The sequence below is a fragment of the Phyllostomus hastatus genome, unplaced genomic scaffold (assembly GCF_019186645.2).
Source record: "Phyllostomus hastatus isolate PE091 unplaced genomic scaffold, TTU_PhHast_1.1 phas_contig_948, whole genome shotgun sequence".
NCBI classification, from domain to species: Eukaryota; Metazoa; Chordata; class Mammalia; order Chiroptera; family Phyllostomidae; genus Phyllostomus; species Phyllostomus hastatus.
In genome coordinates this window covers 951,670-973,760 of record NW_025333993.1, presented here as the reverse complement: position 1 = coordinate 973,760, position 22,091 = coordinate 951,670, and the positions used below count along the sequence as shown (strand labels likewise).

Sequence of the window (22,091 nt, the reverse complement as noted above, 5' to 3'; positions counted from 1 at the left end):
GCATCGCTGCCCAGACCGTTTGGGGAATGGGCCTGCCCTGCGGTCAGCGGTTGGGGTTGGGGACTTCTCCTGGTGGCCTTGGAGGGGCGCTGGCCTGGAGAGTGCACGGGCGCGGACCTGCCGCAGGCAGGGCCAGGGCGCCCGGGATGCACGGAAAATGATGCGTGCCTCCGTCCGCTGCCGCGTCAGAACCCGCTGCAGCAAACGTAGCTGCTTGCAGCCGCACCACGCATGCCTTGCCTCTCGGCCGGGCAGGTAGGAGTCCTCCTCGAAGCCGAGGGCTGAAGGCAGGGTGTGCAGGGTGCTGCCCTGCTGGAGGCCCAGCGGACGGCCGGTTCACTGCGGCTGTGGGGCTGAGGGTCCAGCTTCCTCACTGCGGTGGGCCGGGGGCTGCTCTCGGGTTCCAGAGGCCTCTCACATTCCTCAGCTCCTCCTTCTCGGGACTCCCTTCTTCTCTTTTGGGGCCTCAGGGGATGACGGGGTTGTACCCTGAATTCCCAGAATAATCTTCCCCTGTTAGAGTCAGCGAGCCAGTAACCTGTCCGTTACACCTGCCCAGCCCCTTCGCGGCAGTGCCTGGGTCCGTGTCCGGCCGAGTAACCAGGGGGCGGGACGTCTGTGGGGCTAGTTCTCTCTTTACCATTATGTCAAGGTTTTACAAAACTAGGTAGACACATTTTATTTAGAAAGAGAATTGCTTGCTTTTTAAATGACTGAGATAGTAACTTATGTTCAGTGCAGCCGAGTCAGAAACAGACCAGAACAAAGGAGCGAGAACTGACTGTCGGTCCTCCGGGTCCCCCTGTCCACGTGCTCCCCTCAGTGGGCTAAGGACGTGGTGCCTGCAGCTTTTGTCAGGGACGTGCTTCCCGAGGGCACGGCCGGGGTGGACAGGGTGATGCGTCCGGCCCCTCAGGCTTCCGAGTGAGGGACACACGCCCGCCTGGACCACATGGCAGCCCAGCTCCGCCTGGCAGTGCCGTGGGGCCCGGGCCCCCAGTCCGGGGCGTCTAGGTGTGAAGTGTGGGTCTCCGTTCTGTTGTTTTTGGTTACACGTCCAGTCTCTGCAGCTCCACTCATCAAAGAACCTGCCCTTGCTCCCACCGAGTTGCCTCGGGGCCTTCGTTGAGGACCACCTGTCCGTCTGTGTGGGTCTCTCCCCACTTCTGCTCGGGTCTGTGGGTCCATCTGTCATGATGGGACGCGAGGCCCATTGTTTCCACAGCCTTGTGCTGAGGCCGGAGGTCAGGTCTGTGCGTCCTCCAGATCTGCCCGTCACTGACTTTGCTGTTCTCTGTCCTTCACATGTCCTTTCTTATGAATTTCAGAATCAGTTTGCCATTTTCTGTAAGAACAGCCTGCTGGGGTTTTGGTTGGAATGGCATTGAATCGGTAAATCCGTGTTGAGGCAGGGGCTTGGACGTCTCAAGAATACTGAACACAAGCCGTCTCCCTGTGTGGAGGGCTTCGCTTTCTGTTCTTCTCATAGTGGTGGCTTTTCTGGTGTCAAGGTTTGCTGAGGCAGGGGGTTTACATGTGCCTTAAATCACGCTCACACTGGGAATACACCCTTGGAGGTTTCCACCCCACGCCATCAGGGGAAGAGGCTGGGCTGCCCTCCTGTGGCTGACTTGTGACTCTCGGTGGGTCCTGGGGGTGGGGGGCGGGGTCAGGGCTGCTTGGGCGTCCTCTACGGGGCCCTTGCAGGAGGCGGGGCTCCCAGCAGAGCAGAGGGTGGGGGTTGTTGGCCCCACTGTGCAGGGGTCACAGGCGCCCATGTGTGGATGCAGCTTTGCTTTCTGCTGGCAACAGGACAGGTGTCCCCACCCCCAGCTGTGCACACAGGGGACGCCAGGCAGTGTGAGCTCCCTCCAGTCCCCAAGCTCTGCTGCTGTGCTGTCCCCAGAGCCCCAGTCAAACCCCAGCCAGGGTCAGATGTGCCTCCGAACTTCCAACTCAGGAGACGGGGCCTCTGCAAGCCACCGCGCACAGGCGACATGCTGACGTGGCGTGAGTCCTGTGTCTTCTGACTGCCTCCGTGATGCTGGAGTGACCGGGTGAAAGATGTGGGGGAACAGCCTGGAAATTCGCCCACAGATTGTGTGTCAAGCAGAGAGGGGGAGGCGCCACCCTGCACCCAGTGAGGGAACTGACAAATGAGAGAAGCAAAGAGCAGGGGTGAGGGGGGGCGGGGCCACATACAGGCGCTGCAGAGGCCCGGGCCCTGCCCTTCTCTGTGTGGTGGTGTCTGCACAGCTCTGGGGACACTCGTGGCTCTGGCAGGGGGCTGATTTGGCCAGAGTTGGCCCCTAGGCGGGATCCTTGACGGGGCCCTGGTTCCCCTGCTGTCAGCATTCCCCACAAAGAAGCCGCACAGGACACGGCTGGGCAGCACGGAAACCTGCATCGGGCTGTGTGTCAGGTCGCTGCATGTGACGGTGCTGGGTTTCCCAGATGTGACCATCCCAGCCGGTTGTCAGAAAATGTGCTCGTTCTTGGGAGACGTGGCATTCAGGGGGGAGGGTCATGATAATGCAGGGGACCCTCCAGTGGCTCAGCAAAAGAAGTGGAGTGTGTGTGTGTGTGAGAGAGAGAGAGAGAGAGAGAGAGAGAGAGAGAGAGAGAGAGAGAGAGAGAGAGCTGGGTGTGGCCGAGGGGGCGGGCAGCCCTGGAGGGGAGCGTGAGCCGAGAGCAGAGACTGGGCCCCCATTTGGGGTCTGACCTCGGCCCCTTACCTCCACTCTGCAGCTCACACCCTTCCTGGCTCGAATACAGTCACCACCTGGGGCAGGGGTGTCCAGAACCCTGAGGACGTCCTGAAAGAGGTGAGGCCCCGCCCCGACGTAGAACCATGGAGGCCCCAAAGCAGTCAGTGCCTCTGGTTCGCTCACTGGCTACCCGACCAAGCCCTGGGCCCACCCCCTTCCTCCGTGTCCCTGTGCCTGGTACAAGGTGGGCCTGGCTGGGGGACTCTGGCCTGATCACGAGGAACATGTGGGCAGGGATAGGAGGACAACTGGACAGACCTCTGTTCATGTCAGTGTCACCAGGCTGAACCCTGTGTGTGTCTACTTGTGTCCCCTATGGGTGTCCACCCGCGTGTCTCTGTGTGGTACGGAGCCCAGCCCAAGATGCAGGAGAGTGTGCTGGTGGGTGGCAGGTAAGGGTCTGTGTGGCACCCCCAACCTGTGCCCTTTCCTCTTCCCAGGGTCTCCCAGGCCCAATGGTGCAGAGCCCTGATGCACGGGCTATCCCTGGGCCGCAGGGACCCCCTGGGCCCCCAGGGCCACCAGGGAAGGATGGCGCCCCTGGAAGGGATGGAGAGCCGGTGAGTATGTTTCCCCTCGGTCCAGCTGGGGCGGGGCTCGGGCAGGAGGGGGAAGGAAAAGGTGCAGCTGGACAATGGGGACCCCGGAGACCCCGGAGACCCCAGGGTGGTCTGCACTGTGTTGGCCACCCCCCGCCCTGTGGGAGAGCCGGAGGGTGCTGGGGAGGCTGTGGGCGGGCAGCCGAGGCCAGCCCACCGAGGACGGAGGCGGTCCGACATCGGCGGAAGGTGCACCTCCACTCAGACGGCCTTTCTACGGAAGTCAGGCCCGTGGAGGGCGTGGAGCTGGGGCCAGTTCCGTGTTGGACGGGACGGGGCTGGGAGCCCGTGAGGCCACCCCTAACCATTCCTCTTGCATGTTCCAGGGCGACCCCGGGGAAGACGGAAAACCCGTAAGTTTGCTTTTCTCTCAGAGCCAGACATTGTGCTTGACGTTTGTGTGAGATCCTCAGGGCTTTTTATTCTGTGACCCTCTTTAAGCTTAACGCTGTGAAGAGATTTTAAAAGGAGGCCATTTGGGAAATGGGACTTAACTTTGTTAAGAAGCAAGTCTGACTGTTGGTAGAAAAACAAAGTTATGCATACCGTATGTATTGAGACGTTTAGCTAACTACTAGGGGGAGAAAGGGAAAGGTCTATCTTCCAAATTCTTTTTCTTTTTTTTTTTAGGATTTTATTTATTTATTTTAGACTGAGGGGAAGGGAGAGAGAAAGAGAAGGAGAGAAACATCGATGTGTGGTGGCCTCTCACACACCCCCTACTGGGGACCTGGCCTGGCCTTCAAACCCAAGCAAGTGCCCTGACTGGGAATCGAACCAGCGACCCTTTGGTTCTCAGGCCAGCGCTCAATCCACTGAGCCGCACCAGCCAGGGCTGGCTTCCAAATTCTTAGAGGAAAAAAGGTGCATAGCAGAGAAACGGAAGGCTGCCCACAGCTGGGAGACAGCACAACACGCAGGGCAGGAGACGCATTTGCACGCGCTAGTGCAGACGCGGCCGCGGTCTCAACAGATGTGAGAGTTTTTGTTTTAAAACACTTCAGTTTGGATTCTTGAAAATCAACAAATACTGTTACTTCCAAGAAACACAATAAAATGGCACAAGAAGGTCACAAATAAAGATTTGGGGAGCCACAGAGGAGCAAACAGCAATAGGCAAGAGGGAGAGTCAGACGACAAACCCTGGACACGAAAAACTCAAGTTAACATTCCGCACGAGCAGGGGTGTTTCGTGTTGCTGCCTGAATGAGCCCCCGTTAACCTTCTCACTTCACAACTGACGACAAAGCCTTTGCAGCCCGGCTGCTAGGGGTGCGAGGAAAGCAACTTAACGCTCAGTGGTAGTGGGGGCTTCCACAGACCCGAGACGTGGTCGGGGAAGGTGGGTGGATGGGTGTGTGCGAGGTTCAGGACTCAGCGCACACGCTTGCTCTGACGGAGTGCATTAGCATCGCCCAGTTTCTAGTCCGACAAACCCTGCACAGCCTTCCCAGCGCATGTAGATGTGCAAACTCCTGATGGTCGTTTAGGCCCTCTTACCTGGGTAGCGCACGCGCGGCACGCACCTGCACCGCTCTCTAGCGAGGACGCCCACGGGACATCAGTCAGCTCTGTGCGGGTTCTCCCGAGCACTGTCTGCAAGACGGGGTGCCGTGCAGCACCTCGGGAACCCGAGGCACCCACCTCTGGCCCCAGCTCGGGCTCAGCTCTGTCTGCTCCTCACTGCTCTGCAGGGGAGCGGCCATTCAGCACACAAAGGCCACAAAGCTGCCTGTCTGGTGGCTCAGATGGTGATGGGACAGAGGTACCTTCTCCATGACTGAGCTGCTTGCCTGTCTTTCAGGGTGACATTGGACCACAGGGCTTCCCGGGAACCCCAGGAGACATGGGCCCCAAGGGTGAGAAGGTGAGTCCAGCCTGGCTGAGACGTGGGCGGGCCGCACTGCCCACTGGACCCCTGACTGGCAGCGGGGCCGTGCTCCCTCATGTGACGCGGCATCTTCTATTCCCAGGGGGATCCTGGGGTTGGGCCCAGAGGACCCCCAGGACCCCAAGGGCCTCCAGGACCACCAGGACCTTCCTTCAGGCACGACAAGCTGGTGAGTCCCACCTGCAGCCTCTTCCACCACGGAGGTCCGCCCGCTGTCCTGGTGGAAAGACCTACTTGGCCCAGGGGAGGCAGCTCCTGCCTGTGGGGTGAGGCCGGGCCGGGCTGTGGGGCCTGGCGAGAGCAGGAATCCTCTGGGTGGTGCTGGGCCTCAGACGGGCCTCTCTCACTCGGTGTGGGGAGCTCGTGTTCACTCTCTTTGCTTCTCATTGTCAACATCTTGACCCGGTGGTGACATGGGGCAGTGCTTAGGGTACAGCACAGGCCAGGTCGGCAGGCTTGCCCGCTGACTGCAGGCAGGGCCGGGCTGGGGGGACAGCTCTGGGTGATGATGGGTGATGGGTGTCCGGGCTCTTTCCCGCAGACCTTCATTGACATGGAGGGGTCCGGCTTCAGCGGTGACCTGGAGAGCCTTCGAGTGAGTGACCCTTGGCCCGGGTGGCTGCTGCCCCACTGTGTTCATGCACAAGTGAACCATGGGAGTGGGGCGGGGGCAGGTCAGGTAGGGGAGGGCCTGGCCCTTGGCAGGTGTGGTGTGCGTGACTGTTCTGTGTTTGTTTGCATCCAGGGCCCGAGAGGTCTCCCTGGCCCCCCAGGGCCCCCTGGCGTCCCAGGCCTGCCCGGAGAGCCAGGCCGCTTCGGGGTGAACAGCTCGGTCATCCCAGGACCTGCCGGCCTTCCCGGTGTGCCTGGGCGGGACGGAAACCCTGGGCTCCCTGGCCCCCAGGTAAGACCTGCATCCCCTCGCTGCCCTGCCCCTGTCGGGGTCGGCTGGGAATGGGGGGGACACCCAGTGTGCGGGCCTCTTCCCGTCTGGGCACTGGCCACCGGGTGGCCGCACGCAGTGCCACTCACTTCTCAGTCCTTCCGTGGTCAGCTGACCTCACGGCGGCCATCCCCAGGAGTGAGTCTCACGGGGTTGGGATGGGCCCCGCTGCCCAAGGCCGGGGAGGCTGTGAGGAGCCCACGTTTGGCCGGTTACTCAGAGCCCGGCTACGCTCCTGCTCCCTGCCCTGGGGACACGGTGGCCCAGTGGTGCCCACAGACGTCACTGTTGTAATCGGGCCACGGGAACCAGGAGCGCGTAGCCTGGCTTTCACTAGATAATGTGCTCCGGACTTGTAGTTCTCCGGAGTGTGAAGTCCTCCTGTGGACAGCACGCACCCTGCTTCAGTGAGAGTCCGCCCCCACACCGTGGGTGAGGCAGCCCCTCGCACGGGCCTGCTGCTCCTCAATTTGATCAGCGACTCAAAAAAAAGGAAAGAAGTTTGAAAACGGAGCAGAGAGCATGAGCTTTCTGGCCTGCGTTACTGTGGGTGGCAGGGTGGGGGCGCCTCCTGTGGGCCTTGGGATTCCGGCGTGTCCGCCGACTCACCGCTTTCTCAGCCTCTGAGTTCCCTCTGGCCCACACTCTGCTTTCCGTCCCCCAGGGGCCTCCGGGTGTTCCAGGGAAAGATGGGCGACCAGGAGAGGCCGGCCAGAAGGGCAGCCTTGTAAGTCACTTCTCCGGGTGTCCAGGGTGGGTGTGATCTGGAGCCACATGGTGGGGCCGCAGGGTGACCAAACCCTGGATGTGGGGTTTGGCCCTGGTGACCTCATGGAGGAGAAATGCCATAAGGCCAGCAACACTGGAGGTTGTAGGGGGGCTTTACCCCCCACCCCCGGCAGGCAGCCTCCGTCACCACCGTCGTCACAGGGCCACAGCCGGGGCCTCGGGCCCCTGCAGCTCACTTAGAGCCACGGCCAGCGGGGGCTCGAGGAAAACTTCAGGACTCACTATCACGGTTCTTTTATGATAACTGGACTGATGCCTTTTGAAGAATATTGACACTTTATTTGATCTGGGTGTCTCCATTTGAAGTCTCGATTTTGGTTGCGTCAATAATGGGAACATTTTCGAGGCTGCGCCAACCTCTGACTGGGGCCGTGGTTTCCTCCTGGTTTTCACTGAGTGAGCGGGGCGCCAGCCTGCAGCCACTTGGAGACACTTCCATGTGGTGCCTTCGTGAGCGCCGGCTGAATGTGCTCTCATTGGGTGGAAATTCTGCCCAATGAGTTAAACCCTGCATGCTTTTCTCTTGCTGGCTGCTCCTTGGTCTGTTTTTGTAGTAATCATTCTCTTTCCTGCAGGGCAAAGCGGGCGCCCCAGGACCTAAGGTACGGACATACTTCTGGATCTAGATTGGCTGCTGGGTGGAAGTAATCCCCGCACAGTACAAAGGCCCTGGAGGGGGCAGGCAGTCTGGGAGCGAGTGAGCTGTCCTTGGTGCTGATTATGGGGTCTGGCCCACATGCCCAGGCAGCGGGCATCGTGTTTGCCCTTTGGGATCCTGAGTGTGTCCCTGATGCTCTCACACGAGGGGAGGCCACCCAGATGTGGGGTCTCACTGCTACAGCTGTGCCACCCCGCTGCCACAACTGGCCCACAGGTCTCCACGAGGATCCACTCCATCTTCGGGCTGGACAGGGTGGGCCTAACTGGGAACTTCCCCAGCACATCCAAGGAGTGATACCCAAAGAAACTGCCTGGATGTGGCAGAGCTCCGGGCCTGGGGCCCACTGGGAAACCTGTAGGGGATGTGAGGAAGAGGAGGGTGACGGTGGTGTCAGAACCAGCTGGGAGGAGCCTAAGGAAGAGATGAGCTCAGAGCAGACACGTGTGTGGATATGAACTTGTGTCCACACAGAATACAGGCCCAGGGCTGGGCGAGGAAACTGGGAAAGGGGTGCACCCGGGACAGATGTAAGATGCGGTTAGTTCCAGCGTGCGCCCAGATTCCAGCTCATGGAGTGACTGAACCCCACAGTCAGATATTCTGATAAGATAAAGCAGACTTTTTTAAAAAACCTCAGGTCCTGTGAATGAAAATTCTAGATCCCTACGATGTAATTAAAAGCTGTGTGGGAAACTGGTGGGGGGGGGGCGGAGGGGAGAGGATGAAATGAGACAGAGATTTCAAAGAACAGACCTGAATAGGAACATGTTAAAGATCAAACATTCGATGAGATGTTTAAATACAAAAAGATGAAAGGCGCTAAGATTAAAATCAAGAAACGGAAGTGGAAGATTCCAAAAAAAAATCAGCCCTTGGGTTAAGTGGGTGGTAAGAAATAAAAAACGTTACATACCTGTTGGAATAAACACAGTGAGCACAGCTAAGATGTAATGAGACAAGCCTCCCCCCACCCCACTCCCCAGGCGTTGGTGATAAAAGACAGGTGGACACGGTGAGAGCGGGGGTGCGGTCCTGACCCGTGGGGTACCTGCAGAGAGAGTGGGGAGTGGGTCCCCCCGTCACTGGAGAGGCCGCTGGAGGATGTGGAGCTGGCCTGGGTCGGAGCACAGTGCTCCCAGCAGGGCCCTGGGAAGAGAGGCTGTGGTCAGCCTCGCCCAGGCCATAGAGAAAGGTGGCCTTCCTGCCAGCACGGGGCAGGGGTCACACTCATGCCCTTGCTGGGGGCTAGTGGGCTCAGTGTCTTTCACGGCTCATCCAAAACCTGGTCACCTCCATTTAAAGATGAGGAAACTGAGGTTCAGGGGTTAAGTGGTCACAAGGGGGTGGGGCTGTGCCCAGGCATGGATGGACTCAGCGTGAGTGCCTCCCTGTCTTGGGTCCCAGTGTCCCCTGCTCCCCTGCACCGGGCTCCGGCCTGGTTCTTGGGACCCTCAAGCTCCAGGCAGCAGGTCTGCCTCTGAGACTGGAGCCCCAGGTTGCACCTGCCTCCTGGCTTTTGCTCCCTGAAGCTGTGCCTTGTGTCTCCACAACCCTGATCTGGGCAGTGGTAAGGGGGTTCCAAGCCTCCCAGACTCACTCTAAGCCCCCCCGCCTCCTCCCCCTGGCTCCTTCCAGCAGCACCGTGCCCCCTCACTGGCCACGATGCCTTAGCTCTCCAGCCCTGTCCACTCCAGCCCCCGAGAGCCACATGCTCTGCGTGGTGCGCCCCAAACCATGAGCCCTCCACTCCACTAGAATGAATGCCTCAGGCGTGGATGTCTGCTTCTTGCTCAGTTTTTTCATTTTTAAGTGGATGAAATCCTCTCTAAGTTCAGAAGAAGACATGCAGTCGGGTTTGCTTGCTTTGCAGAGTGTTATTTATCCCCGTGGCTTTACAGATCTGCAAAAAGCTTTGTAAGGGAATGTAGGTGTGTTGGGGACACAGTGGCTGCCTCAGGGTTCAGCTGACACCCACCCTGATGGCCGAGAGTAATGACATCCTCTCTCCCCCTGTGCAGGGAAGCAAGGGGGACCCTGGTCCCACTGGCACTCCTGGGGAGAACGGCTTGGCAGGACCGCCTGGACCAGCAGGACCGCAAGGGCCCCCCGGCCCCCCCGGGCCCCCCGGGCCTCCAGGACCAGGACTTCCTGCAGGATTTGTGAGTGTCCACTGCTCCCGATCCCCCAAAAGCCGAGTCTGAGCCCCGTGCCTCCCTCTCGGGATCCCACACGGACGGCCCCCATGGTGGAGTCCCCATGCTTGAGCCGGGAGTGGCTGGGTGGGCTCAGCAGGATGGGCTGGGTGGCCTTGGGGCACAGTGAGTGTGGGTGTGTCCCCAGAGTCACATCGATGCTTCGTAGACAGTGCCTCATGGGGGAGCCATGGGCAGTGGGAGGGAACAGGTGCCCGGTTCCACAGAAGGTCACTGCTCGGGGACCGTGTCCTGGGGGTGATGCTGGAGGGCTGGTCCGGGGAGATGGAAATAGAAACTGACCCCCGTCGCACAGCCAGGCCCCCGGCACATGCTCGAAACAAGAGTAAGCGGCCTAAACTTAAGAGAGGCTGAGGGGTGCCCACCCAGCAGGTCCCTGCCCCTAGGCAGACGCTTCTTATTTGAGGGTCAGGGTTGGCCAGTGCCCAGTGACTGGGCCCTTAGAGTCCACCCTGCTCAGCCATGGCCAGAGTTCCACTTTGGGCCAGTTGCTGGCCTCAGGGAGGGTCTCTTTCTGTAAGAGACGCAGACCTGAGTCGTGTGTTCTCCAGGATGACATGGAAGGCTCCGGGGGACTCAGAATCCAGGACGACACGGAAGGCTCCGGGGGAACCTACTGGCTGGCAGTCCGAAGAGCCGATGGGCTGCAGGTACTGCCTGCAAGCGGCTTGGTCAACTCTTGGGGGGGGCAGGGGAGTGGAGGCACCTGGGGCAGGGGTAGTCTCTGGGACAGGACCCAGGTGGGGACCAGGAGCACTGCTGCAGAGCCAGTGAGGCCACCTGAGTCCAGGGCTCCATCTACCCTGGGGGCTCCCCCACGTGGGGAAAGGCCCCCCAGGGTGTCAAGAAGCATGAATGGGGGCGTGGAATGAGCCCCGAAAGCTGTGTCTTTCTGGGGAATCTCAGTGTCTGGGTTCTGTTTGGCGCCTTGGATGTCTCAGCTGGCCAGAGGGAGCAACCAGGCGAGGTTTCCATTCTGAGCAACGTTAACAAAGACTTGCACTTGGACAAAACCAAGTCCATAGTTAGCTAGGCCGGCTGTGCCGTCTCCGCTCGGCACCTGCCCTTTTCTGTGTTAGACACCTCAGTCTTCGTCAGCAGCATTTCGCTGCCCTGGCATCGGGGGAGGTGTGAGCCAAGAGGTGACAAAAGTCGTTGGCTGTGACGCAAAGGTCAGGAGGATCCCATGGGCAGAGAGAGCGAGATCTGGGGGCACAGGTCCCTTCTTTCACAGTCCCGCACCCACATACACAGCCTCAATGCCCCTGCCCTCTGGAGGGGTCGGTGGGACTGTTTCAGGGCCTCCGGTGAGGCAACGGAGACCCTCGGAGGTCACAGCAAGCCCATGTCAGCCAGATGGCGGCGTTCCGTCTGTTCAAATGCGCCCACCTTTAGTTAGATAAAAGGCACTGTGTTTGTGGCGGGGCGATCTGGGCCGAGGGCCCAGGTGGCGCTGCCCTGGGGACCGGCACACTCACTGCTGCGAGTTTCTGTCCTGTCCTCGGGGCTCTAGCCGGTGCCACTCTGGGAGGCAGGGGCTCTCTTCCCCAGCAGGACCAGGCGCTAAGGCCCCCTTCCCTCTCTGCCCCACAGGGACCGCCTGGCAGGCCCGGAGTCAAGGTGAGTGTGCGATGAGTTCGCAGCTGCCCCTGCCGCACTCCCCGCAGCCAAGAGTTAGTGACTGCTTCACACACGCACCCCGTTCATCGTGGGACATGTGGGCACGACAGCCACGCACACTGACCCGAGTCTGCGTGTTGGGGCGGGAGCGTCTGGCCCACCTTTCCAAAGCCCAGTGACCTATACGATCCATGGCCTCACGTCCCGGAAGTGGGTGCTGACTTGAGGGGAAAGAGGGGCTTCCAGAAGGGACCCCTACAGTCTCTGGCAGCAGATGGTGCCCCAGAGACCTGGGGTCTAATCCTGGGCCGCCCACCCCCTGAGCAGGCCCCCCTCCCTACGGGGGGCGAGGGCAGGAGGAACCTCCAGTAAGGGTCCTCCTTGGGGCCACTCTGTGCTGCTGCTTTCCCCTCCTGAGTTCCAGGGTGTGCAGGGCCCACGGTGGGATCAGCTGTTACACCTCTTCTTTTAGGGTGGTTTGCTTTGATTTCTGAAACGTTGGGACATTTCAAAAGCTGAGTTTTTAGATGTACATAATTATTAGCTTTCTTAAATTGTGAAAAATGAAGTCATCTCATAGAATGACATGATGGCGTGGCCTCCAGAACAGCCCTGGCCGTGCGTCCTTATCATGTGGCCGACCCCCAGTCACACGGGCCACAGGGTCCCTGCACACATTACCCAGGACACTCAGCTCTGAGCTGGCGGAGGGGAGCGGTGGGTGAGGCCGCCTGACCAACCCCGTCCTGCCCTTGTCCGGGGCCGGAGGGGACACTGCACTCACAGAGCCCCTTTGTCCACTTCAGGGGGATCCCGGAATACCTGGGCTACCAGGGGCCAAGGTAAGAACCTTTTCTTGAGCCCAGAGAACTGACAGTCTTTCTTCGTGTTTGTGTGGGGCAGGCAGGGGTCCTCGGGCTGAGGCCGGAAGCCTCGCCTGGGCTGTGTCCCCTCGGCCCATTGTCCCCTCGGCCCGTTGTCCCCTCAGGGCCTCAGTAATGGGTGAGCCTGCATTGGGTCACCCTCCAGGCCAGGCAAGGCGTCATTGCTCCACTCTCCCCTGCTTTGTCCTTGGGCCGTCTCAGCCCTGACGTAATTCCTTAGAACTGAAGACCCACTTATCCCAAGGGTGCTCACCCCGAGGGCACATCCCCCCGCCCCAGGTTTTCCTGCTTCTTCCTGCCTCTGCTTCCTCCTGGGTGTGCCCCAGAAATCTGGGGAGCCACACCAGTCCCCTGACCCTCCCCCAACCCCGGGCCCCCAGCCCCCTCCCGCCCTCCTCGCCTGCTAAGAGCTTCGAGAAGGCTGAATCGTTCTTGGGTGTGGGCGCTGGCCTGCCACCTCCCCGACACCGGCTTGCTGGGCCGTCTGACGCACGGGCCTCTCCTCGTGCCCTTTGCAGGGAGAAGTCGGTGTAGGCGGACCCCCCGGGTTTCCTGGCCTCCCCGGCAGAGAGGGCATGGACGGAGCCCAGGTAGGTGGCTGCCCAGGGCTACTGGCGCAAGGGGCGACGCCCTGACGTTGAGAGCCGGCACCCCAGTGTGTCTCTCAGGGGGTCCCCCGCTCAGTTCTCTGTGTACTGAGCAGCCCGGAGGCCCCACTCCATGGTCTGACTCTGGAGTCCAGGCTGTCCGAGGCGTTTCCCGTGGCTGCCTGGCTCATACACCCCCTCTACTCGGTTTGGTCAGTGAATGGAGAACTCTCCACATCTCTCCATTCAAAGGGCATCTCAGCAGTCTGGGGTGTCCTGAGGAGGGGGAGGGGCTCGTGCTCTGTTTATGGTGAAACGTTTCCTTCCTGTCTCTGCAGGGGCCAAAAGGAGAAAAAGGGACCCAGGGAGAGAAAGTGAGTGGGTAGGGGTGGGGTCTTGGGTGCACAGGCGGGTTGGTGGGTGCATGGCCACCATGGCGGGGGGGTACTGCTCTCTGTCCCATGTGGTCTCAGAGACTTGGGGTGAAGACCCTCAAGTCTGGGGGCTCTCCGGCTGGGATAGGGGGCTCCCAGGGCATGTCCTCATATCCTGTGGGCAATGGGAACCCCTCCCAAGTCCTTGGTGGGTCCCGGCCAGAGCCACTGTAACGATTCTTCCCCTCCAAGCAACCCCAGCAATGGACCTCGGCTTCTCCTTCCAGGGCGACCCGGGGAAGGATGGAGTGGGGCAGCCAGGCCCCCCTGGGCCTCCCGGACCTCCGGGTCCTGTCGTCTACGTGTCGGAGCAGGACGTAAGGACACTGCATGGGTGGGCACATGTTCTGCCTGGACCCCCAATGCTGATGGCAGCCAGTGCAGGGTTAACCCCGAAAGGCCAGGGGCTACGCTCTGATTGTAATACAGTGACCCCCAAATACATCAAGGCTTCCAGTCTGTGGGTTCTGCGGGGTTTCTCGCTGTCAAAGCAGGGCCTTCCAGAGCTGCCCGTCGGCAGCTTGTCCCGTTTGTGCGAGCGTCAACTCCCCCAGATGCTGAGGTGTCCCCTCCGGCCGCCAATGCACAGCACGGGGAGGTGGGGGCACTGGTCCCCTGGTCCCAGGTGGCAGGTGGTCCTGAGGTTCAGGAGGCAGGATCCCAGGAGCGGCTTCAGTTCTCATCTGAGGGACCTCGAGGCACAAGCCGGAAGGACTGGTGCAAGCAGAATTGTGTCCTGTGTTTAGTGTCCGGGGGTGTTCTGTCGGTCTTCGTGACAGTGAGACGATGAGAGTGGAACTACCATTGTAAACGTGCTTTTCTTTTCTTTTTGTGATCCTGTGCGATTTTGTGTGTTTCTGCCACCTTGGTGACAGGGAGCAGTGGCCCTGGCCCACGGAGCCAAGGTATGTGCTGTCCTGTCTGGATCGCGGTCTGGCTGCGCGGTGCCGGTCGGTGTCCCCGCAGTGACGCCGTTGCTCTCTCCCACAGGGCCAGCCGGGGTACGCGGGCCTCCCCGTAAGTAGCCTCAGCCCCACCCCCGCCTGGGCGGGGAGCAAGGTTTCCATGTTGTGAGGGAGCCCAGTGCCGGGTGGGTGCCCGAGAGGCAGAGGAACCTTCGGACCCCTCAGCAGAAGCCCCCAGGGTCTAGCACGGGGGTCTCAGGCAGAGTGGGGCAAGCTCTTCTCTGCCTGTCATTGGTCAGGACTGCGAGGCAGGTGCATCCTGGGCAGCCATGCTGGGGGAGAGCATGAGCAGCCATCACGCCCCTGGGTCACTAGTGCAGCCCCTCATTCCTGCCTGTCTCCCTGCAGGGGCCAGCCGGGCCGAAGGGAGACCTGGGCTCCAGAGGCCAGCAGGGCCCCCCCGGACCCAAGGTGAGGGCCTTAGAGCCATCTGCTCAGGGACGACCCCCTCTGTGACCCAGAGGGGCAGTCCCAGTCCCCCCAGGTGATCACTCTCTGCAAGGGGACCTGGGAGCCCCCTCGGCCCACCCAAAAAGCCTGTGACAGATTCCGACATGGATTCTCTTCTCAGTCACTTCACTGTGACCCATGGGGGACCCTCCAAGACGCCCAACCACAGAGCCCCCAGAAGGGCAGGCCTGCTCACGTGCCGTGCTGGGGTGTTGGTGCGGGCGCCGAGGGGGGTCTCGGCTGCGGTGGGGGCAAGGGCCCTCTCCCCCGGAGCTGGCCTCCCTGATGCGCCGCCTGGTGTTCTAGGGTGAGAAAGGGGAGCCGGGCGCAGTCTCCGGCCCTGACGGCAGAGTGCTGGGCCTGGCCCTGAAAGGAGCCAAGGTGAGACGGGGGGCCTGCTGTTCGCCCCTCGCACGAGCTTCAGAAGCGTGGTTTCCCGGGGCCATGGAGTGAGCATGGGTGGGGGGTTGTCCAGCTCCTGGCCATGCATAAGAGCCCTGCGCCGGGTTCCGGAACCTTCCACAGCCTGGGCCCCTCCCCCTTCCTTGTCTTTTCCTCTTTCACAACCACACTGGGGGACTCCTCAAGGCCCCTAAGTCTGAACGCTCAGATGGGCCGCAGCCCGGCTGGCCTGTGGTGCTGAGGACACTCAGAGCCATGGCTCTAGGTTCAGCTGCAGGAAGTGGAGCCCCCAGCTTTGCCCAGCAGGAGCTTCCGCATCCTGCTGTCTGGCTGCTCCTGGGCCTCAGCCTGCGGCAGGGGCTGGGGTCAAGAGTGGGCCCCTTGAGGGGCCTGCCCCCAGCAGGTGACCCTCCAGACGGACCCCTGGGTGGGTCCTGGGGAGTAGCTGGACCTTGATCGGGTGGCTGTGCGTACAGGCCTACAGGAAGCCCCAAAGCCCCCAGGGTTGTGGCAGACGGGCCACGGGACCTTGGAGCCCAGACCCAGAGAAAACTCTGCCAGCCTCACCTGGCATCATACCTAAAAGTCAGGCTGTGGTGACTCTAACCAGGACACTGCAGGACAGCCCCTCAAGCTTCAGGGCCCCCGGGGTGCACCCCTCCATGCACCCCCGGATTGCTGCTGTACTCCAGCACCCTGTCTCTGTTGCTGTTTCCCCCCTCCTGGTTGTCAGTGCTTCAGTGCAGGCCCGGAGGGCGTGCAGATGGGCACAGAGACCCTTTGGGGGGGATACGTGGGTAGCGGGGGGAGATGACCTGCAGCCACCTAACAGTGCTTCTGGTTTCTGTTCAGGGGGAGCCCGGCTTCCGAGGACCCCCGGTGAGTAGGCCCGCACTCCCCCCACGTACACGTGCATGCGCTGCACCCTGACAGCACCTGCCACCGCCCGGCTACCGAGCGAGCAGCCCGAGTGGCCTGAGCTCACACCCCAGCTGCGTGTGTGAAGCTCAGGACGAGTGTTGGTGGGAGACCACGGCAGGGTCTGTCTGCTCACCTGAGACGTGGCTCCTCCTCTCCGCAGGGTCCGTATGGGCGGCCCGGGCACAAGGGAGAGATTGGCTTCCCCGGACGACCGGTAAGGATCGGGGCTTCCTTGCTATGTGAGGGGGCGCAGCAGCCAGAGAGCGCCCCAGGCCCACGGGGGCCATGGGCTCCGGGGAGAGAGGACTGCCATCTTTCTCACTGTCCTCCCCGCAGGGGGGCCCCTGCCTGAACACAGCTCTCTTTGGCACGTAGGCAAGGAGCGCAGGCCCTGCTCGTGGGCAGCTCTCACCGGCAGGAGGCCCTGGGTGGGGGTGGGGGTGGGAGCTGCGGGTGGTGCGAGGCTAGAGGTGGGCCGGGTCCGCCCTGGTGGGGACTGACACTGTGGCATGAGGCTGGTGGTCTTGACCAGCACCCAGCAGCTTCCTCTCCCCCTCCCCCTAGGGTCGTCCTGGGATGAATGGATTCAAAGGGGAGAAAGGGGAGCCGGGAGACGCCATCGGAATTGGTACAAGGGTGAGTGTCCTCTGAGGGGCGGGCCGGGCACAGCTGGGACACCCAGCGCCTGCAATGGCCCGGCCGGAACAGCCTCCGTCCCCACTCCGTGCTGGTCCTTGATGCGCAGGCCTTGCACACGTACACGTACACGGACTGCACACACACGCTCACACACACAGCCCCAGCCCCCTGGGAACGGGCACTTCTTCTTGGAAGGGCATCCAGGTTGGCCAGGGTTCTGAGCTGCAGGGTGCTCTTCACTCAACGCCACGTTATTACTTGCAGTAACTCTGCCACCTTCTGAGCCAAGGGTTTTATTTCAGTAATGTCAGCACGGTGTAAAGCATTTGTAGCCATTTGTACCTGAGACTCGGTGCTTGCTGCTGACATGCCCGGCACCCAGTGCCCCGCCTGCCACTCTCCTGCAGTCTCTCCTAGAGGCCCCACCCCCGTCATGGCCCCTGTCCCCCCTGAATCTCAGCCCAGAGCCCTGCCGCCGCTCCCTGGTCCCTGCCCGGAACCCCCTGTGAGCCCAGCCTGGCGGGGGCGGTGCTCCTGAGCTCACTGCTCAGGCACTCTGCTCTTCCGACGTTCTCTTTGCGGCTGGTTCTTCACGGAGGCTTCCTTCCCTTTTGTGGACTAAAACTGGGCTGCTGTGAAACATCAGGAACACAAGGCAACATTTTGCAGGGCTCTGATGCAGAGGCGCAGCGATCGGTCACATTTGTCAGTAAGGGAGGGAGGCTCTGGAATTCCCTTCGTGCTGCTGAGTTTTAAAGGCAGACATGAAGGGACAGCGCACGTGCCCCTGGTCGGGCGCATCCCACCTCTGGTTCTGCTTCCAGTCCCTCCCTCCTTGGTCACACTCACACAGTGGCTTGGGGCGTGACCACTGTGACTTGCCAAAATGCTGCTGCCCTGGCCCGGGTCAATGGCTGTGCTGTGAACATGACTGACCAGAGCTTTCTGTTTCTCCTCCACAGTGTCCACCTGGCCCCCCGGGGCCTCCAGGGTCCCCAGGGCCTCCAGGGCCCCCAGGTCTTCCCCGGACTCCGGCCTATGACAGCAATGTAAGTCCCCCAGCACCCGCTCTCCCCTCCCCAGTCCTTAGGAGGAGTCCTCGGTTGCTGCCGCCTTCTGGTCACTAACCTCCTACCCCCATCCCCAGGGAGAGGCAGCCCAAGCCGTAGCCTCTGTGTAGGGGAGGTGGGGCACTTCTGGGAGGGAGCCAGGTAGTGGGGCCTGGGCCGCCTGCCTTGGGGGCCGCAGTCAATTAGGACGCAAGCCCCCAAGGGGGACGTGCAGGCCGGGGACAGGGAGAGCTCTCTGGATGTCTGGGTACTAAGCACCAAGCCCCACACAGCTCCTGGGAGGGTGGACATGCTCATTTCACGGTGCTCGGAGGCGTGAAATGAGCTCATTGAGGGTTCCTCATGTCGGGACCAGAGCCCCTAATTTCAAACCCTGTGTCCTCTCCCTCCCCCTCGGTGCACCCCTGTCTCGGGGAGGTGGGGGTGACTCAGGGGTGGAGGCTGCCTGTGTGGTCTCAAAGAAGGTACTGGGGCTCCTGGACTCAGAGACCCATAGGTGGGTGGTGGCCTTGGTTTTCAGGGCACCTCCCTCCAAAGCCAACTTTGGCCCGCTCTTTGCAGGCATTTATGGAGTCTGGCCCTGCTGGACCTCGGGGACTGCCAGGTGAGGGCTCCTGGGGCCCCTGGGAGAGCTGGGGATGAGCAGCCCTTTGCAGGGGGCTGGGTGCTCCAGGCCTTGGGCTCCCCGCTCACCCGGCTCTGGGGCAGCACGAATCTTCTGGGGACCTAACCACAGACGGGAGTGGACACCATGGACACCCACTTACTGTCCACAATTTAGATTCAGCTCCAGAGGGCATGTTCTTCTCGCACGTTCGATAATGGGCACTGGGGTCTCTGTCCATCCAGGGCACCAGGGGCCTTCTGGACCAAAGGGTGACAAAGGAGAAGTGGGCCCGCCCGGACCACCAGGTGAGAGTGCTCTTGGCTGCCCTGGGCTGAGGGGCTGGGCTTATGGCTACCCGCTCCGCCCTCCCGGAGGAAGGAAGCCCCTTCCCAGCTCACAGGGCCTGGCAGGACCTGTGGGGCTGGGGTTGGGTTCGGGAACATCTGGTTGGCCCCGCATCCCCCACAGGGCCCAGGAGGCAGCAAAGACAGTGGCCCGGCAGGGTGTCCTGTCACTCCACCTGCTGAGCAGCAGGGCAGGGCCCTACTGTGTGGCTCCCGGAGAAAACCTGGCAGCTCTGATGGGGAGGGATGGGGAGGGGCCTTGGGGGGAGGAGGAAGTGATGCGGCCCAGATGGGATGAAGGACAGTGGGACCACGTGGCCCTAATCGACGACAGTGCAGCGGAGTCCAAGGCTCTGGCACCCGGCCCTGCCCAGGGAGCGGTGAAGACCTCGTGCCCGTGAGACACCAAGTGTCAAGGGTGACCCATCCCTGAGGGATGAGCCAAGAGCAAACAAGAAACGTGTAGCCAATAATAACCAACGGAAAGGAAAAACAACCAAGGAAACTTGATCTAAAAGATGGACAGAAAGGAGAGAAAAAAGAGCACAGAACGTAGAACAACTAGAAAATAGGGAGCAAAATAATTCATTAAAACCCGACCCTAATATTAAGTGCATTAAACGTGAATAGGCTAAATACTCCTATAAAAACACAGGATTCTCAGCGGGGTGGAAACAAAACCGCACGCTGCTTACAGGAGACACTCCCTAGATGTAAAGACGTGAAAGCACATGTGAGAAATCAGACAGGAGTGTCTCAAGGCAGAAGCATCGCCAGGAAAACATGCATAGTGATTAAAGAAAACCCACCAAACAAAGGAGAATACAGCAAGTCCAAATCTGCCTGCGCCTAACGACATAGCTTCAAGATACAAGAAGCAAAAACCGACAGAAGTAAAAGGAAAGACACGAAAACCAGTCACCCCAGGAGATTTTCAGCTGGCTTTCAGTAAGCGGTGGGAGCAGCAGAGCAAGGTCAGGGCAGGCGGGAGACGGAGGATCTGAACGGGTGACGACCTGGACCCCAGGTCCCGGCACCCACGCAGAAGACACAGCCTGTTCACTACACGGAACCATGCCAGGCGAAAGCAAGCCTGTGGGTTGGGAAGAGGTGACATCATGCAGCCTGTCCTCTGATGACCATGGGTGGAAGCAAGCAGGTGCTGTACACTGAAGTGGCTGGAAAAGCACCCAGGTCCAGAGAAACCCCAACAGAAGTGACAAAACTCCCAGAGCTGATGGATAGTGATGACAGCACTGAAGGTGGTGGGTGCACTGAGGCCCGTTTGCACCCTCACTCTGCCCCCTCCGTGGCCCTGGAGCAGCGGGACCCCCACTGGATGAGAAGGACCCAGGACAGGAAGCCTGGTGGTGACAGCGTGTGAATTGGGCCTCCTTGGGCAGAGCCCAGAGCTGGGACTCCCACCAGGCAGCGGTATCACCCCAGTGGTCCCACCTTCCAGCTTTATCAGGTTTCCAGAGTAAAGGTCATGGGAGAAGGTTAACCCAAGGTCACTTTCCCACCTGGAAGGACTAGGGGTTCTGTTAACTCTTACAAAATCACAGCTTTAGGTTGTACACATTTCTAAGCATCGAGCCCAAGTAGTTAGAAAACAAGTAACAAATTTAACTTGAAGCCAATAAATGGGAAAAAATAGTAAAAATCAGGAGTGAAAAAAAATATATGTAATAGGAAGCATCGAGAAAGTGAAAACAACAAGTTAGTTCTTTGAAAAGATTAATAACACTAACGTGCCCCTCGCACGACCGGTGGAGGAGGGGTGCAGCAGCGTGACGCTGGGAAAGGGGCTACTCTGCCCTCTGCTGGCGAGTCCGGGGAAACTCACCCCGTCACCTCAGTGGGTGGTGCAGCCCAGGCAGGCCTCTGTGGTTGCCGCAGCGGCGGCTGCAGGGCCTGGCGGGGGGAGAGGCAGGGAGGGACTACACGGTGCCCATTTTTGGAAAAGAAGAAATAAACCTGCCGTTTTCCCAGACAACACATTTTTGATCATCAACAACCCAAAAGGAGCTGCAGACAAACCATTAGAATTAATGAGTAAATTTACCATGGCCGTCAGGGCAGTTGACAAAATCAGCGACCAGTCATAAACAAAACGAAATTTTAAAAAGGCGCCAGCTAGAGAGGGATCGGCTTGCTCGTGGCCAAAGAAGGGGTTGGTGGGGAGAGACCTGGATGAAGGGGGTCAAAGTGTACCAGCTTCCGGTTCAAAGGCAAGTCGGTCCTGGGGTATATCGGACAGCACGTGACTATGGCCAGCCGGCTCTGTGATGTCTCCGAAAGTTGCTAAGAGACTAGATCCCCAAAATTCCCATCACGGGGGAAAAACTTTTTTCTTCTTTTTTGTGTCCATAAGGGATGGTGGATGTTGGGTAAACTTGCTGTGGTGATCAAGTCACAGTGTACGTCAGTCACATCACTCTGTTCTATACCTCGAACTTGAGCCTGTTGCATGTCAGTTACATTGATAAAACTGAAAGGAAAAAATGGCGCTGAGAACAAAATCATCCCGAAAACCAAGTAACTAGGAATAAGTGTGACAAAATAGGCAGAGGGTCTCTACATGGAAATACAGACATTTTATAGAAAGGAATGAAAAAAAGACGGAGCTGGATGTGTGTGTGGGGGAGGGGGGCTGTAAGGGAAAGACCCTGCACAGGTGGCTCACTGAGGCCCCGCCCACCATCTCTCCTGCAGGGCAGTTCCCCTTTGACATCTTCCAGCTGGAGGAAGAAGTGAAGGTGGGTGACACCCCCCTCCCTTTGCTGAGCGTCCTCAGACCACTGCCCTGCCAAGCGCCTCCCTCTGCTCTCCCTGGCTTGGTTTTGTGGGGATTCACTCGGGCACAGTGAAAAGCCTGCCAGACTTGTGGGGGTCAGCACCCGCCCCTGCTGACACCAGCAAGGGGAGCTGGCCTGTCCCAAACAAGCCTTTCTATTCCACAGGGGGACAAAGGGGACCGAGGGGACAGTGGGCAGAAAGGAGAAAAGGGCGAGCCTGGAGGTGGTGGCTTCTTCGGCTCCAGTGTGCCTGGACCCCCCGGCCCGCCAGGCTACCCAGGGTCTCCGGTAAGTCTGGGCCCCAGGCCACCCGGTGGGGCCCGACACCCAGGCCCAGGCCTGCTCCAGAGCCCTGGAACCAGGACCCGAGGGCAGGACCAGCCTGGCCGTGAAATCCCGATGAGGCCCACAGGCTGCACCCTGCACGCTTGGCCCCAGGCATTCCTGTCCTGATTCTGCCCCTGTGGGGGGCGGGGGACACATGGCAGGCCCAATGGATGCACAGT

General features: G+C 60.3%; 1 protein-coding gene across 7 annotated transcripts in view; it reads left to right on the top strand.

Moving 5' to 3' along the window:
* COL18A1 (collagen type XVIII alpha 1 chain) overlaps positions 1-22,091 on the top strand; it is a 76,786-nt gene that overhangs the window by 49,320 nt on the left and 5,375 nt on the right. For all 7 annotated transcript variants that reach the window (XM_045852700.1, XM_045852697.1, XM_045852695.1 and 4 more), the window contains 28 exons: positions 2,749-2,825; positions 3,209-3,328; positions 3,694-3,720; positions 5,172-5,234; positions 5,341-5,427; positions 5,800-5,853; positions 6,004-6,162; positions 6,866-6,928; positions 7,566-7,592; positions 9,670-9,810; positions 10,416-10,514; positions 11,458-11,484; positions 12,291-12,326; positions 12,887-12,958; positions 13,294-13,329; positions 13,617-13,706; positions 14,265-14,294; positions 14,380-14,406; positions 14,703-14,765; positions 15,111-15,185; positions 16,059-16,085; positions 16,288-16,341; positions 16,692-16,763; positions 17,729-17,815; positions 18,398-18,440; positions 18,686-18,748; positions 21,503-21,546; positions 21,751-21,873. In XM_045852700.1, the coding sequence (XP_045708656.1) occupies positions 2,749-2,825; positions 3,209-3,328; positions 3,694-3,720; positions 5,172-5,234; positions 5,341-5,427; positions 5,800-5,853; positions 6,004-6,162; positions 6,866-6,928; positions 7,566-7,592; positions 9,670-9,810; positions 10,416-10,514; positions 11,458-11,484; positions 12,291-12,326; positions 12,887-12,958; positions 13,294-13,329; positions 13,617-13,706; positions 14,265-14,294; positions 14,380-14,406; positions 14,703-14,765; positions 15,111-15,185; positions 16,059-16,085; positions 16,288-16,341; positions 16,692-16,763; positions 17,729-17,815; positions 18,398-18,440; positions 18,686-18,748; positions 21,503-21,546; positions 21,751-21,873 (1,886 nt within the window). The remainder of the gene's footprint in view (positions 1-2,748; positions 2,826-3,208; positions 3,329-3,693; positions 3,721-5,171; positions 5,235-5,340; positions 5,428-5,799; positions 5,854-6,003; positions 6,163-6,865; positions 6,929-7,565; positions 7,593-9,669; positions 9,811-10,415; positions 10,515-11,457; positions 11,485-12,290; positions 12,327-12,886; positions 12,959-13,293; positions 13,330-13,616; positions 13,707-14,264; positions 14,295-14,379; positions 14,407-14,702; positions 14,766-15,110; positions 15,186-16,058; positions 16,086-16,287; positions 16,342-16,691; positions 16,764-17,728; positions 17,816-18,397; positions 18,441-18,685; positions 18,749-21,502; positions 21,547-21,750; positions 21,874-22,091) is intronic.